Here is an 18,209-nt window from a genome sequence, read left to right on the forward strand (position 1 = left end):
GCACGCAGTACATTTCTGTGTGTGTTTGTGATGAACCTTTGTGACTACCTTTAGTCTCCACTCTTCATCAAAGTGTTGCATCTACTATTCATTTAGTCATTTCCCTGAATGACTTCCGGAGAATGGAAGTCCTAACTGAGTCCCGTGTCTACAAATACTTCCCAATATTTAAAATGTCTTTAATTCTGGTGTAGAGTATCTGTAATAATGTTAGCTAAAGATATTGTCTGTCTGCTGATTGTTCCATTTTTGATTTCTTTGTTTTCAGTGTGTGTAGAGAAAGGAGTTTATTTTCTGAGAAACTTACTCCAAAATCCATTTAGCAACTGAGGTTTATCTAGGTAAAATTTTGTCATATGAGACAACACTGTAAATGCACAAAATTGCTAACATTTGCAGCAAACATTGTATAACTGCATATATGTGGTTTTTAGTTATTTTCTCCCAATAGCTAGCAGTGATGACCTGCTAGAAATTTTAGAAATAACAATATTTGTTGCTAGTGAAGAACCAGCTAATAGTTTGCAACTAACAACTTTTTGGCAACAAAATGTAAAATTATTTGGCACAACATTATTTCTTTTACACACAAAGCTTTGTTATAAATTCTGCTGTTTGTACCAGCAGACTTGCACGAATATTCGACCAGACAGTTGTGTCTTGCTGAGATACTGCCGACTGTCATGAGAGAGTTAGGTCAGCAGATCAGAGCTCTGTGTGTGTGTGTGGATCAGCAGATCTTAACAGGAGGGCACACACATGCAGACACCCACATACATGGACACATAATCAGCAGACTGAAGTAATGAAGCAGTTAAAATGTCTGACTAGCTTCACAATTCCGCTAAGATGTTTGAAACCAGACTGTAGATTTCATACGGTTCATGCTCCTGCTTTCACACATTCCTCATTTGCTGCACGAAGTAATGCGTCCAAGAAGTCCTGCTGAGTGACTAGATGTTCTGCCATTAAAACATTCTTTGTTTCATATTTCTTGCATTTTTGTTGTATACCACACCTTCAAAGTATTTCACTAAACCTGAAAGACTGTACAACCAGTATATTAAATCAATTACTGTGGGTATTTTATCCCCATTTCAACACTGTGGCACCATATTGTGTGTTACTGGCAGTGATTATAAATGCATGACTTGGCAGATTGTAGCAAGTTTTATTGGTCACCCCAGTGAATTAAGTATGGCTGGTAATATTAAAAAACTGTTTTAGACTCACATATCACAATTTGTTAGCCTCCTTTACTTTATCCACTTTACCTGAATGAGCTTTTTGCAGCACTCGATGTGATTGTTTTTGGCAGCCAGGTGTAACGGACTAAAGCCTGAACATAAAGCAAAAAAGATGTTAGTTAAGATCTTCATGAGGCCACAGATTGTAGTGATAAGAAGAAGAAATCTTCTTAGAAGGTTAAGGGGGGGTACTAGAGTGAATGAATACTAACTTCGACCTAAAATGTTACAAGACTTTTATCAATTCCTAAAACCAAATAAAAAAACACAAGTGACATGAAAAACATTTTAGTGTTTTATCCATCAATACAGAAAAACGGCAGCACTGTCTTTACTAACAGTAGAGTTACATACCCGCAGCATCAGTGACTGACAGGTCTGCTCCGTGGGCCAGGATGACAGAGAGGCAGTCTGTCTGACCACGTGCAGCTGCTACATGAAGACTATAGCAATCAAAGCAATCACAAAATAACAACAGATTAGAAATGCAGTATATCAGTTGTCAGTGGTTATAAAATCACAAGAGAGATGCCGTGGTGACTTCCTGCTGCATTAGTGGGTATAAATAAAAAAGTTCAACCAATAAAGTCATCAAAAACTTAAGCATGAAATGAAGCTGTTTCTGTCCATGACTAATTGCACTGTAGATTATAATAACGATTGATCTTTTACTGTCTAACTGAAATACATTACATCAAAGGATTAGTTCGATATTTTGGGAATTACACTTATTTGATCTCATGCCAAGGTTAGATGAGAAGACTGACACATTTGTCTGTGCATAAAAAATGAAGCTACAGCCTTTACTGTATATCATCATACTGTTATATCTCCTTTGTTTAACGTGTACAAAAATCAAACAGCAAATAAGTATTTAATTTGTGGAGATTACAGTATGTGGACTATTTCTTGGGCGCAGTGACTTCCTAGAGTCTCCGCTTATTTTTTTCACTTGAGTGAAGCAAATGTAATATAATATGTTAATTGAATAGGTGCTGCAGCTGCTGTGTGTAGCTTTATATTTAGTGTACAGACATGAGTGTACTATCAATCATCTCATCTCACTCTCTGCAAGACAGCTAATAAGTGTATTTCCCAAACTATCAAACTATTTCTTTAAGAAAGTGATGATAACACGTGGGTATTGTTCAACATCAGCCCTGACCAAATAAGTACACTTTTATGGTGCACCTACAGTTTCAGGATTTTAACTTGTCCATTGATCACTGTTATTTTGAGTGCCCTCAGTAGAAGAGGTATAGCACTGCTTGGTGTGCAGGAATGTCATAAGTCGATATCACCCTTTATGCAAAAATACCCTCTGAATTGTACGTGTCTCTTTGTTCATATGTGAGCAGTGGGCAATCAATACAACCCCTTTTCCAGCTCAGCGAGCAGAATGGAAAAAAAAAACACTACACTGCCCAGCTTTCCCTTGGTGTGTGCGTAGGATACACACACGCACACAGCTATGCCCACATGCCTTTCAATCAGGTTTTATCACCATAGAGATACTGTAGACTCCTCCTTTGTGCGTCCTGAAAAGATTGCAGCATTGCGATCCCAAACCACCACATTCATCATGATTTACAAAGGCTGTGGGTTTGTATCTGTATGTGTGGTTCTGTGTTCTAGTCACACACAGAGAAAAGGTCAAGGATGTGAACTACTGGTGGAAAGAGAAAGGCTGTGTTTGTCTCAGCACGTGAAAATCTGCACATTTATTTCTCTAAGCATTTGTTCCTGTGTTTTGATCTTCCTGGCTCTGCGTGAGCTGCTCAACACATTGAGGTCAGTCGGTGTTATGTTTCAGTAAAAGAGAGAGGTCAAATATTAACACTGAGCCTCTGTTATCAACAATCTAAACCGGTGAGGCAACGAGCTGCACTGCCTCTGCACAAATGAACTGGTTCTCAAAACACTGAATGTCAGGGAGGCAGAATGAATAGTTGCAAAATGCCATACTTTCAGGAACTAAGAAAAACAGCTGTATTTTTAGATCGGCCATTCATTTTTAACATTGTGGCAGCGTGTGAAAGTAGCCTCATAAGCCCAAGACTTGAGAATCTGAGCATATGCTGAAAACGTATGTGCAATGCTTAAATGCAAAGGAAAACACAAAAATCTCCAAGACTGAATGGTGTTTCCCTGAAAGCTAATATTCGCACTTCTATTTAACTACAGTCACACAGTTTTTTGTCAGACCTTTATTGTTAGAGAGTGAGCAAAGCCTCAGATAGTTCCTAAATAACTGCACTTTTATCACTAAATCAGGCAGCAATCTAAAGATCTGTACATTTTATTCTACTCAGGTTTTGGTTTGTATCCTTGTCATAGTGTCAGACTTCAATCCTTGTTTCTTTCTTCTTTGATTAAAGTTGCCTCCCCCTTCTCCCCCAAATCAAGAGAAGCCGATGCAGTATATTGTCTCTTGTCTCTGTCAATTAATTAATCTGCAGGAATTTTTTTTGCAGTAGTCGTGTTATGATTCCTTGATATCTAAATCTATACCAAAGCCATTTTTCATTCTGTAGATAATAGTATGAACACTTACGCTGATTTGCCCTCGCTATCCAGCTTTACAGCGCTGACACCTTTCTTGGCGAGAAGTGACGCCACCTTCTCCACCTCGCCATGCTCCACTGCAGCAAGCAGGCGCTCGTCATTTTTGTTCCACTCATTGACCTATAAGGGATAAGGGTTTTGGGAAAAAAGGGGATAAAGGCAGAGAAAGAGGGAGAAGGAGAAAGGTGGAAAAAAGAAAATACAGGAGATTAGGTGAGATAAAATATTGATAACAAATGTAATCAATGCGGATCATTATTGTATTGTTACGTATTTCAAATCACCTGTCACTAAACAAACCCATCATAATCATCACCATCATCATGAACAGAATAACTCCCCAGGCTGTAAACAAAGACATTTTTCAGGTAATAGGATATTTATTCTATTATCACTGTGATGTATGTATACACAATTTTTAACTCTAAAAAAAAAGTATCTTGCATTAACCATTTAATAATAATGTATACATACATACTGTTGTTAGACATTAACAAACACATTGGCAAATCTTACTCTGCAGCCAACATGGCTGAGATGCCCCAAATCTGAGTAATGTTTCTCAGAGGGAGAGAATGTTTTCTTGGCTTTTCTATGGCTCACACAAACATTTGTGTCCATATGTGAGCGTGCACACACACACACACACATACACACACACAAACACACATGCACGCCATCAAATGTGGACACTTGCACACTGATATACACAAACCAAATGGCCCCACATTTGTATCGCTGACAGGCTATTCAGATAGAGAGAAGTCAGCTATTGGAAAGCTTCAAGCATGATCTCATACAGAGACTATCTTGCAACACAGCAGTCTGATGGCACAAGATACAGCACAGCAAGCTTTAAGAGCCGTCTAGCACAGTATTTACCTCTGGGCGAAAACACAGCTCTAAAAAGACATTATTAAAACACATCTGCAATAACCATATAAAGAGGACTATGGCCTCAGACTATAACAAACCAAACTCAGGAATACCAAAGCAGGAAAGAAGCAGCATGGCCATAAACATGTAGCATATCTGATCATTTCAAGGAGAAGTTATATCAAATGCTATAGGACTGATTTAAAAAAAAAAAAAAAAATCAATTCTTAAATTCTGAAGATCAATCTTTGCATTTGCACCTTTTGTTAGTAAACATGTGCATCTGTGCTAAATGTTATGTGTAGGCAAGGTTACTTGTTGTAAGTGGTTCAGTTATGGCTGCATGATGTGTAAAATTTTTACTTTGTGGAAATCAAGTTATTGTAACCTGCACAAAAAGGTTATTTTAAGTTAAAACTTAACATAGTTGATAGCTGTGCTATAAACTGTGACACAAGTAATTACCTATAAGTGGACCTGCCGCAGTTTATGGGACTGTCATGTTTCAGGATGGTTCACAGACTCTGGCTATCACGTAGCCAATCTAGAGATCACTTCTACGAGAGGGATAGATTGAAAAAAGACTGCACACTGATCTGAGCTCTCAGTTTGTGTGTTTTAGAGATATCATCTCTGGCTTCGAGACATGAAGCCGTGCAAATCGACTGAACAGTGTGCGAATTCTACTTGATTCGGTCCGTCCCTACTGGGGAGCTAACACTGATGTCAACACAAAACCATGAACTTGTGAGAAAACTTGCAGTTTCTGCTCTGTCTGTGCTCAAAGTCGTCATTATAGCGGATGTGAATTACTTAGTTAAAGCATCTGCTATTGACAGTCCATGTGTAGCTGTATGGGATAACATTTATTTTTAAAATATACATGACGTCCTTGTAAGTGGTGCATGTTTTCTGTTATTCTTGCTCAACTGTTTTGCACATGTAGACCTAAAAATAATATAGATGTTTTTGTCTTTTTGCATTTGCCAAAGAAAATAAATCCTTGGTCCACAGTTTTACAACTGGGAAATATGAGCTTAACACAGTTTTACTTTCAATGAAACAATAGCATTATTCACTTGGTGAATGTAGAGGAAATGTAAGGCCCCAGTTTAAATTCTGAGAAATGTTTTACGCAACATTGGTATTTTTGTGATGGAAACAAATTGCCAAGAATCAAATTGAAATTAATTGATTCTGGACTCTGGAAGAGGAAGATAGGTGCCAATATCTAGCCCTACCAAAGACAGATTAGAAAATATGTTTAGATACATTTTTGTTAAACGAGCAGTAGTAAATACATTTGTTTCCTGAACCTGAGCAGAGTAAGGGGGAAAATTAAACCCATGGACCCCAAACATGTTGGCAGCTCAAGTTCATTAGTCAGCTCTCCCTGCAAACACCTGTGCATATTAGGATGCAGTACAGTATTAGTTTTGACCTGATAGCCTACTGACCTACACGTGATAAGGAGCTGAGCTCTCTGACTGCATAAATACTTGCGGTGGCAAACTGTACCCTATTTTAGGAAAGTAATAAGCCAACATAGCTGTACACGGTGTAAATAACCCTTGTGGCAAACACCCAAATGCAATCACTGCATTACATTTTGCACAGCTGGTGGAAAAATGCAGGGCTATAAAAAATCCCTTCTGTCACTGAAACAGCTTGGATGACCACTGAGCTCTGCAGCCTAAGATACAGAGTCACTAATGTGGACCAGTAAGGAAATTAAAAATACTACATTGTTGGTGTTTTGCAAATTAAAGCCAAAGTCAGAATAAGTGAGAGTGGAAAAATATTCTTGCTTTTCTTGCAAGGAGTTCTGGAAAATTGATTCTTATCCAGCTGTAAACAAATGCCCATACACATGACATCCAAGACACCTCGGGATCCAGGGTTCAAAGCAGTAAAGCCAAAGATGAGACACTATCTAGGAGATGTTGTAAGATGAGAAAGTTCTCTGACAGATTGGAAATAACAGACTGGATATAAAGACACTCAGTTGCGCACTGACAGAAGCATGTGAAAAAGATATATGAATCTACAGTAATGGGCGTAACTCACAGAGTATCCAAAAATATCCACAATCAGTTCAGAGTGAATGAGATTTGCTTAAGTCAACTATTTGTCAATGATGGCACAATTCCATCATTGTTGGAGACAATGACTATACACCTATTACCCTTTTACTGAAGACTAGCATGTTCATCAGCGTACCACAGAGACTTGCATTGTGACATATTGTGTACAACTTGCACTACGTCTTTGAATGCTGTGTATGTGTTGACAAATTTGTAAACATGTTTGTGTATTATGTATTTGCAGTGTTTTTTTATATATGGTACATATGTGTCAACAGACAGATTCTTCCATTTGCTTGTTTTGTTGCAGTGAATTGTGCATGCAGGCATGCCTAACAGCAACAGACGTGGACATGCATGAGTCAGATTCATTATATGGGAAATTTTGTTCTGATTTCTATCATAGCAGTCAGTTTTATATTTTATAGAGGAGGTGGGCCACCTTGCCTGAGATGCTGACTTTTATCTAATATGAAATACAACTTGACCTTCAGGGCAAAGAGGTGAGGGCTAGTTCACACAGCAACTGGCCTATTTTTAGTGCGTGTGGCTACTGTTTAGATAACTAACTGAATTTATCATTAGACAATATGTGCTAGGACCTGGGTGGCTTACCTCTGTTGAACATTTTTTCAGGGGTAGACCCTCTGGTATGGAGCAAAACATTCTCAAAAGGTACTGTGGGGTTGGGGCGTGAGTGAAAGTGGAACAGAGAAGTCAGAGAGCGTGCATCTGTCTGTCACTATGATTAGTGTGCAGTGAAACATGACACAGTAGGAGATAGCTGAAGCTATAGAGGACATATCCCATATGGTGTGGTGGATGGGAGTGCTTGTTTTCACAGAGGTGGGCTGGATTTGCCTCCCAGTGTAATGGTATGAAAGTCTCATGATTTTCATACAGACAGTCATGTGTTGTTCAATCAGCATGAAGGGAACTTCCACCATCTCATAAGTGTATGAGAACTGAAAAGAAGAAGGAAATGGGAATATGTATATACTGTACATGTGTGCCCTGCCTCTGTTGACCAAATTTTACAAAAATCATTAAAGAGAATGTTAAACCAACTTTAAGAGTTGGTTTGTTTCCAGTATTCAGCACATTTCATTGAAACAGATGCAGTTGCTTGTTTAACCGTACTCAATTCCTCTTATCTTGTTATGTAGACATCAGGAAGGGTGGAACTTACTGCTGTAATTGAGTGCCTTTGTGATCCGGAAACAGCAGTAAAACAAACCTGCTCCTATACATGACAGACTGAATGACAGCAGGAGTCAGAACTTGCAGATGGTGAAGTGAAACTTAATATGACTTCAATCAGGTTACTACAGTTAAATTTAAGCCAAACTTGTATAGTGTGCACCTCAATAGTTCAGTAACTAATCAGGTCTCAAAAAGAAAAAAGAATAACAAACTACTTTGATGTCACATCCGATTTCTTACTGGCAATGGACACTCCTGTTGTTTGTATGTATGAATTCTTAGTGTAATAAATGCATCTGAATGTTCTCATTTCTAGTATCTAACCCTGAAAGTAAACTCAACATTGACTGTACATGTGAAGCCCTGTGATTGACTAACCACTTGTTGAGTTTATTTTCATCCAGTTCATTCTGGGATTGGCTCCAGCTTCCCTGAGGTTGCTCTGATCAAACCTTGATTTATATTCCTCTTTCTCTGTTACCTCTGTTGCAAGCACTGAATAAGCTTTCCTAAGTTTTCCACACACTAGCACGCAGCAGGACATGAATAAGATGTTACCTCATGATACTGGCCATCTATGTTCCTGGTTTGCACTCAAGCAGCAAATATTAATCTCCTGCTAGGAGATGATTTTGAGAGTTGTTCAATTGGAGCAGCATGTCACAAATGACAGACTGATATCAAAAAGGCAAAAAATACTGGTGCAATTGCATTCAGTCTAGCTACAGATGTATGTTGGGAAAATGTCTCACAAAGGGAGGATACAGGCTTTTAAATGTACCATGCAATGAAACTACTAACAAATTTTTTCTTTAAAATGTACCCACCTAGGATTTAAAGAACAAACCAGAGGAGACAGGACAGAGTTGCCATAAAAGGTGGTCAACCACACAAACCTGTCTAACCTAAAAGGGCAGCAAGAAAAGTAACCTGCCAATTAGATAGTTAGAGTGTGGTTTTAAAGTGAAGGGAGCCACAAAAATGGTATGGGCCCATGCAGCATTTTAAAACTATATTTTGTTGGTTCAGAGCTTTGCACTGGCATGAAAACACTACCAGCAACACCAGACTACCAGTTTTCTGTACTAATATTCGCTTCAGTAAAGATTTGTTCATGCTGTTGCTCGCTGTCAGTTGCTTTTTATCAAGAAACTACAGAACATTTAGTGCAAAGAGAAGGGTAGAAAGGCCCACTACCGTGTCTCCCTACAGCTTCCCTGTTGGCAAAAGTTTCACTCTAATAATACACAACTCGGCAAAAGCTTTTACCTCATCTGAACTTCCACTATGTCTACAGAGTAGAGTCAACACTCCCTTTCAATATCAGGCAAAAATATGTACTGTCACTGTTTATTACCAGGCCATTTATTATTACACAGAGGGGTTTGGGTGAGACAGTCTTACAACATCTGCACATCTGTGTCTCAGAAGTGCACCTTCTCCAGAATTCATGACTAATTTCACTCCCCTAATATTGAGCAGGACTTCCTCTTTGTATATTGAAGCATCACACTGGTTCACCTTCGACTGCAGCGTTAATCAAAAGCAGAGAAAATATCTAAAGAACAGGCAATAATTAAATGATTGGGATATATGAAAACATCCATATTGTGATTGGCATTTGGGCAGGTGAATGGTTTGGTTTGGTAAACACTACATTGATATGTCTAAATCCAAAAACTGACAAGTATACAGTTGACATTTGCAGTGAATGCTACTGTAATGGTCTCATTAACAAGACCTGCATGTGGGAGAAAAACTGGAATGGACTTTGAACCCCTACCAGCACTAATACAAAAAATTACAGGGGAAACACTGATGTACTGTATAGCATGATCCTGCCTAATGGCCTCTGTGATTTTAATAGGCTGAACAAAAAAATGACGAGCCATCACCACAGAGCAGCATGACACCGATAGCATTAGACTACATTGTAATGGACAGGTTTAAGTGGAGCGGAATGCACTGCTCCAGTTTCGGCCACGCACACAACTAGTGTCATTGCAAGGAGGCTGATGAAATAATCATGTGCTGGGAGAGATGGTGCAAAATCAGTGCGAAGCCTCGGCTCAAACAAAAAGTGATGGAACAAAGTGTGTTTAAGAGTTTTCTACACTAAAAAAGAGCCTAAAACAGGAAAATGTTGCTGTTTTGAGAGCGACAGAGAGGCAACAGTACCATATTCTAGCAGCACATCAATAAGAAAAATATCTTTATATCTTTAAAGTAAATAACAATTTGTTGTGTTTTCCTATATACATCAACTGGATAACGAGTTTAAAATAAGGTACACAATTATATAACTTTTTTTTTTTGTTTCAGAGAATATTATTTAAAAAATGTTTCATGGCTTAAAAACATGGCAGTCGTGAGTCCAGGCAATGCAAAACAGCTTCCTTTGTGGTGGCTATTTTGGATTGGAGTAGTGATTTAGAGACAACAAGCTGACAGGGTTAGATTTTGAGAACCAGTTCCATGCTGAAAAAGAGTTACATTCTGGAGATTCCTTTGATTCATTTTTTAATATACCAGTGCCAAAAAATGCCAAAACATCCAATTATATCAGGCCAGTCCTTACTGCTGTCATCAGAACTACCCCTAAACACCTCATTAGAGTTGAAACCATTAAACGTCAGAAAATTAATCATCGACTATTTTGATAATCTATTAATCATTTAAGTCATTTTTCAAGCAGAAAGCCAATCATGACCTAGTTCCAGCTTCTGAGTTGTGAGGATTTGCTGCTTTTCTTTGCGCTATATGATAGTAACTTGAATATCTTTGGGTTTTGGACTATTGGGTGGGCAAAAGCAAGTGATGTGAAGATTTAGGAAACTGCAATAGGCATTTTTTTTTAAACTATCAGATAAATTGTTAATGAAAATAATCATAACTTGCAGCCTGCATACTGTACCACACATTCAAAAACAATTAAACTAGCACACAGCACATAACTCTAAATTACTTTGGACAATATGTGCTTGTAATGAATATTGTAGCTTTGGCCCACATTGGTTTGCGCCAACTTTAAATCATAGGATTCCTAATCCTGAGATTATAAATCAATAAAGACGACTGTCCATACGTGTGTTATGCCAGGAAGTTAAATAGATCTCACTTTCTCTCTTGTTTTCAATGCTGTTTCATCGACTGTCCCAGTTCTCTCTCACTCGATCTGTCTGCCTGCCTCTCCTTCAGGTTGTCCCCCTCTTTTATGTTTCCTGTGCTACGATACGTGTGTTTACAGTGGGATCAGGGTGTGGACGGTAGTGTTTGCTCCGTCTCTGTCTTTAGCCTGACACTCATTAAGACACACAAAGAGCTTGCTGATAACACTAAGTGTTTCCTGTTTGTCCAGGCCTGAGGCTGGATGCAAGGACAAGGACGAGAGAGCAAGGAGCAATTAGACATGCTGAGAGACCAAGAAATATTGGACTGGTATAAATAATACCAGTTACTACTTATGTCCTGTGCATTGTTTTAAAGTTATATTTTACTCATTCTTCCTTACCTGCCACACAGATGTTAAGTTCTCTCTATTTGTGAAGTCTTGAAAACAAACTATGGAATCACAACTTCAAACACCACGTCAATACTACAGTTTTGGACTAAATTGCAAAGAAAACAGATGTGCATCAAGTGTGTGTGACTGTAATGTAATGGTTTTTGCATAAACATTTCTGCTCTGCTGAGTGTTTTTTCTGTTCCTCTGAACTTTCTCAGTTCTCTGAAGGGAAAACAAACTAAGATTGGGAAACAGTAATTCCTACATTACATTCTGTATGTTTGTAGAGTTCAGCTGCTAGGAGCAGACAGAGTTAAAGAGAAAAACATTTATTTTAGAAAACCTTTAGTGTGTTCTCCTCCAAAAAATACAAAATAACATTTTTGTTGATCTACAGATAAAAAGGTATTTGCTCTTCTTTGATTTTCTGGGTGATCCTATTTGCCTTCACTGTGTTCTGAATCACTACAAAAAGATGAAGGAAGGAGTCTACTGTAAATTTCAATGCAAATGCTTTAGTTCTACATATGGATGAGTAAGGCTATGAGTAAACTTAAAACTAAGTTAAGCTTGACCTGTTAAACAAAGAGACCAGGAGGCCTTCACATCTCTTGTGAACTCGGGTGAAACCAAACAAACAAAACACATGTTAAGCAAATCCCTTCCCAGGAAGTCTAAAGATTAGAAAAATCATAATGCATAACCATGGCAAATTTCATGGAAATCTGAGAATTACCTTTCCAGATGACTTATCATGAATTTACGTCTTATTTTAGGGAAATTTGACCTGACTGTGGCACCAAAAATCCCTGGTAATCATAATCTGGGAATGAAAAATATCCCTAACAAATTTCATGGTGATGGTTCCAGTAATTGTCAGGAAATCTTGCTCTGGACTGAAGTGTTGGACAGACAGACCAACCAACAAGGCCCTGCTGTTAGCTGGGCAAGAGAAACAAAATATTTTGCCATGAAGAGAGAACGAAAGGGAAATAGATGGAAAAAGACAGAGTAGACTGTGCGTTATCTTTAGACATAGTACTTCCTCACTCAGAGAGAGACTGACTAACCAAAAGGCTAAAACTTGGAAAGGAAATCAAATCAGGTTATGTCAAGTAGAAAAGGAAAAAAACAACCAAGTAGCACAAGATTATTAAAATTAAAATACAGATATACATATATTCTTATAAAGTATTTTCTTCCTTGCAGGTTCTCAGACAGGTTACAGTTCACACACTAAACCAGATTTTGTGTGTAAACAAGAATTTTGTTGTCTTTGGGATTATATGCAGAGATGAGAGATAAAGCTAACTAACTGCGTAAAGAAAAGAAGGTTAGATGGGAGGTAAGACACAAACATCACAGATTTTACTCCAGAGGGGGATAACCTCCATACAGGTTACAAGAATATTCTTTGTTTGAGAGAGTGGTCCAGAGACACAGGAGGGCAGTGCAGACAGGAAGTAGAGGAGAGGATGGAAGGGTGAACAATGTACAGGACAGAAAGGAAAAGAAACAGTGAAGGAAAGCCAAAGTTTGACACATCTACAATATCAATGCCCTTTGATCAGCAGTGACTGTTAACTTCAAACCCCTTATCTGCAACAAAGCAGATGCTCAGATGTCCTCAAACAATACATCCTTTCTCTGGGGCCACAGCTGAAACTGCTTACTGCCCTCTGTAGCACAAACACACATCAACAGGCGCACACACATACACACACCACAATAGTTTACTAGACTCTGAAACTAAAACCCAGAATAAGAGAGTTGGTAGACAGAACTGTTAAACAAAGACCAGATGGTTGCTCTCATAATGAAAGATGCTGCTATGCTTTTTCACAATACGGCCCAATCTGGACCACACGTTTAGATAATGTTACAAATTTCCTTTGTTTTTTTTCATTTGGCAACTCACAAAATGAATTTTATTCGAAAAACTTTGGTACGGTCAATATATTATCCATATACTGTATGTACTTTAGCCAATGGTGTAGTTAAAATAGTACTCCACGAATCTATCATTGCACTCCTATAACAGCTCACTAAGACCACTTTCTAATTCCACAGGTTTTTTTTGTTTTTTTTCATTTTCAAACTCATAGTCCTCAGATGCAAGACATCACTTCAGAATCAGCCTTTGCGTCACTCCCTCTGGATCCACAAAAGACTTAACACAGAAAATTTTTCACATCTGCAGTAGCACTCCCCGAAACCTGTAAACATACTTTGATGTGTAAAATCAGTGGAGTTAGCCTTCACAGACGCTAATGAGAACTAATGGCACCACTATTAACACCAAATGTCTGCCAAGGGAGCTTCTTTGCACCAACTTTGCCAATATTAGAGACTGCCAAGCAGAATATTTGTGCCCTAGTTGCACAGATGAGAAATAATTTTCAAAGGAACCAAGTTGCAGTTACCATGTAAATTTATTTTAGATCAGACATGTGTCATCATCTGTTGATGGTGGGGCCTTAAAGACCTTATTGTCATTTTTAGCCTTCGTCCATTTGCGTTTATTAACACTGAGAGTCATTCAGTATTTACTTGGATTTTCTTGGGAGTGTAATTGATTGTTCTGTCCTAAAGCTGTTAAACAGCAGTGGCTTACCATTATATTTATTTTTTTAACTGATGAATTAAAGATATGATGTGATCTTATTATTGTTTTAAAGATATCTCAGTCTTTCTACTGTTGACAGACTTAACAGAGAGGAATACAAAAAAAACTAAATTGTCATCACGTCATCCATCAGCCTTCCTTACCCTCCCTTCACTTCACTTGACTTCAGTGTTGGCCCTTGAAAAACACATTATCCGACCTCTGTTCAAAACATTTCCCTTTGACCCCTCTAATTGCCTCATTTTTTAGTGCTTTTCTTGTGCTCCTCTGCCAAACAACTTGTGTAGTTACAGGAATACTATGAGGCCACCATGACTGTCAGAAGAGGAAATCATTGTACTCACGTACTCAATCACAGATGCTGTGAATACAAGCATCAACTAAATTTGTAAAAATTGTAATGAGATTTCAGAAATTGTTTTCAGACATACTGCTGGAACTCTCGAAATACACGTTATCACATTGGTCTTGTCATTGAAAAGTTCTAATTGTTCATTTTAAAGATGAACAATTGATGCAGAAGTCTAGCATGGGACATTTATGGGTGCAAGAAGACCTCCAGTAAAAACCAGCCCTCATGCAACACTTCCTCCTGACACAAATAGCCTTTCCTGCCCTATAAATAAACACTGTTGGACTTGGAAAGCAACCAGCCTCATTACACTTGAGGGCTCCTCATAAAGTCAGAGGAGTAGGGCAAAATATACTGTATCGCTCACTTCATTTGGGATAGGGCAGGCAGTTCAATCACGCTCGCACACACACTCACAGATCCATACAGACATCAGTCAGTGTACAAAGAGTCAAGACTGAGTAAAAATATAAGTTACACAGATTGTGTTAAGATCCATGGACAAAATTTTGGGCAACAAACCTGAAAAGGGAAACAGTGTTTGTCTGGCTACTCAACTTAGACTTGAATCCATAAAACTGTCACTTCCATCACTTAAATCATTAGATAGAACTAAAAACACACCTCACAAACGTTTGCGAGTGAAAACAGTTCTCGGAAGTAAGCAGCAAATCAGTGTGCAATGCCAAAAGTCTCTCATGAAGTTAAGTTCTCATAGTTTTTTCAGGTGAACTGAGTATAACCCTTCCCCTATCCATCTCCTAGCATGAATATTGTTCCAGTTGTTCGGAGCAAGCCAAACTAAACAAACCCTCTGAGTCTAACTGGGGGCGGGGAGCCTGACTGCCTTTCTTACTCAAATAGGGTTTCTCTCTGGCTCGCTTTCTTCCCCATCATCCCCAATCTCTCCTCCTTTATCTTAGTCTTTTAATCATCTCTTCCTTTATCCAGTTCTTGTTCCTCATTACTTCTTCATCTGTGTCTCTCTTCTCTCATCATTCTTTACAACTCCTCCCCCTTTTCCTTAATTCTTTCAGCTGAACTCCCCTCATCCACCATATCTGCTTCTGTCTATCTTTCTGCTGCCGCCATCATTATCAGTGATGAGTTGCATCTTACACCATGACTTCATCTAAATGAAGTTCTGAACTGTGTCAACAGACGCGTCAGTCGAGTGAGTCATTCCACACTGGAATTTTAAATTCACACTGATAAATATACCTCCACAAACAAATTCTCATAAACACGTATAAATAACTATACACATAAAGCAGCAGACAAGCACCTTGCATCATCACCAGTGTCCTCACACCCACAGCAGACAACAAACAAGCCCATGACAAACACACACCCACACATAAATGAGCATGCACACACATGCACCGACACAAGGATCACACCTGCCTCCCTTTACCATGCTCAGTGCTTCGTGTATTTGCTGACGAGCAGGTTTCCTGGTTGTATGTCTGTAGTTCATGTACACAGGCAATAAGGAATAAAGAGATCCCATGGGCAGTTCCTGCTTTAATTGGATCCATGTTTAAACAGGCCCTAAGCCATTTTCCTTTTGCCTTGACTTGGATTCATTTAAACTATTTGAAGTCTGTATTTTTTAACATTCTTGGAGAAGGCCATGTGGTCTAATCAAGGGTGAAACTTTAGGATTGTGAGCACAGTGATATAAACAACAGCTAACTAACTCTGGCGACTAATTTAGTAGCATAGGTGGACTGTACATCCTCACAAGCTACTGTAAGCAAGTACACTGGTACAAACAGAGACTGCTACAAACATACTCTTCATCATTAGACTATAGCCAGTTCCATGAAGGAGACATAAAATAACATTTAGCTAAGTGAAATTTACTTTATTTGCTTAACTGATAGGGCTTATGTCAAGACTGACATGCCGTATGACAAGGACTGCTCCAATACCACCAAAAATGCACATGAAGCAGTATTTCTGTTCATACCGTTGGGTGATCAAATCAGGGGAAGCGTAAGCCACGGCTTGACTTCTGTATGATTGGTTGCTGGCTAGCTCATCCTCCTGACAATCATGATTGAATCAAACTGATGAGCATCATGAATCACCTTTATTTTTCCTTCTCTGCATTGCCTGCACATATCTTTTTACATCAATGTTGACACTGAACTGCATTTTCTGTTCAGCTGGAGCTAGATACAATATGAATTTGCTGTATGTAGTAAGTGTGAAAAGAGTCATAGTTATCCCTCGGACTCCTGAACTATCTCCTGCAGACAAGGGACAACACATAGACAGACATACACCCTTCCTCCACCTTCTCTCTACCAGATTAATGCCGGGCTGTCCCTGAGGTTTAACTGTCACTCCCAGTACTAATACCCTTTCACTACACCCAGCCAGAATAAACCATTCCATGCCAAACCAAGTCAGTCTGGGCCAAATCAAACAGTGCCAAGTGGAGATACTTCAGGCTGTGCTTCAGTTAAAAAGAAACCAATAACTGAAGGACTGCTACATTATTAGGTTACTACATAATGATTTTTATGTTGTGGCTGCGCTATTTTTCAACTTCTATGAAAAAAAGTAGGGCGTAACATTTTTCTCTAATGGCTATATATTCCTTGATGTACTAAGAAGCCAGGGAATGGTTTAAATTCAAACAAACTGTGCACAAAGCATTTTTAGAATATGTTTTCAGATGATCAGCATGTGATTTTCGTTGTAGTGCTGCTCCAGCAGAAACATTTCATAACTCCTAATAAGTAGAGCTCCATTCCTCCAATATTTACAAAGCTAAATTCAGGTTCTATAGGTGTCAAAAATACAGTAAACGTACAGTTTAGTCTCCAGTGTCATGTAGCCTGGATGAACTGAAGTTATGAAACAGCTGTGCAGAGTAAGAGGAGACAGCATAATCCACACATCAATTAGACACAGAGAGTGGATGATAAGGGGAGTGGGTGCGTGTGTGTCTGCACATATGCTGGATACTGGTCTATGCACATGGATGTGAAAGCGTGCGTGTGTGCGTGTGTGTGCGTGTGTGTGTGAAAGCCTAGAGTAATCCCGCTTAGTCTAGCAGCTGGGGGAGCAGGTTTAAGTAGTGTGACAGTATGAAGGGTTGAGTGAGGGTTTAATACTAGAACCACTGTCAACAATAGAATACACTGATAATAACAAAGACAGACTTGGAATGTGTAAGTATGTGTGTGCATGTGTGTGCACAACAGCACTAAGTAATGTGCTTGGGGGATGGTAGTAAAGGGCTGAGAGTAAGATAATAGTCTAAGCAAATTAACTCATTTAGAGCAGCTCTGCTCAAACAGCAGGGACTCAGTTGTTAATGTAGTCTCAAAGGGCCGACGCACTCTACAAGAGTTAATTAAGATTTCTATAATTACATGACTGTTCTAAGATTACATTTGTTTCAAGAAAAACGGCCCTGACTGCCATCACAATCAAAGTTTTGTATTTTAAAACAAAGCTCTTGTAAAGATGCTTGTTTATACACAATATTTCATATTTGAGATCTTTAACATCTTTTGTTAAATGAAAATACGGGTTTGTAGAAACACATAAGGTATCAAGAAAAGTATGATTTTGGTATCAGTGCCAAAACTCAAATATGATATTGTCAAGCAATACCCAGCCATAACTAAATCTAACAAAAATATTTACATTAATAGAGATAGTGCTGTTTGGCCCACATATTTGAATCCCAATCAATATTCTACAATCAAACTCAGCCTTAAATTAATTAAGT

The 18,209-nt window shown here is 38.6% G+C and overlaps 1 protein-coding gene across 2 annotated transcripts in view; it reads right to left on the minus strand.

Moving 5' to 3' along the window:
• Window positions 1-18,209, minus strand: part of rai14 (retinoic acid induced 14) — a 38,620-nt gene that overhangs the window by 13,697 nt on the left and 6,714 nt on the right. For both annotated transcript variants that reach the window (XM_022762212.1, XM_022762211.1), the window contains exons 3-5: window positions 3,802-3,932; window positions 1,602-1,690; window positions 1,275-1,339 (exon numbers count right to left, since the gene is read on the minus strand). In XM_022762212.1, coding sequence (XP_022617933.1) covers window positions 1,275-1,339; window positions 1,602-1,690; window positions 3,802-3,932 — 285 coding nt within the window. The remainder of the gene's footprint in view (window positions 1-1,274; window positions 1,340-1,601; window positions 1,691-3,801; window positions 3,933-18,209) is intronic.

The sequence above is a fragment of the Seriola dumerili genome, unplaced genomic scaffold (assembly GCF_002260705.1).
Source record: "Seriola dumerili isolate Sdu_G_001 unplaced genomic scaffold, Sdu_1.0 BDQW01000442.1, whole genome shotgun sequence".
Classification (NCBI taxonomy): domain Eukaryota; kingdom Metazoa; phylum Chordata; class Actinopteri; order Carangiformes; family Carangidae; genus Seriola; species Seriola dumerili.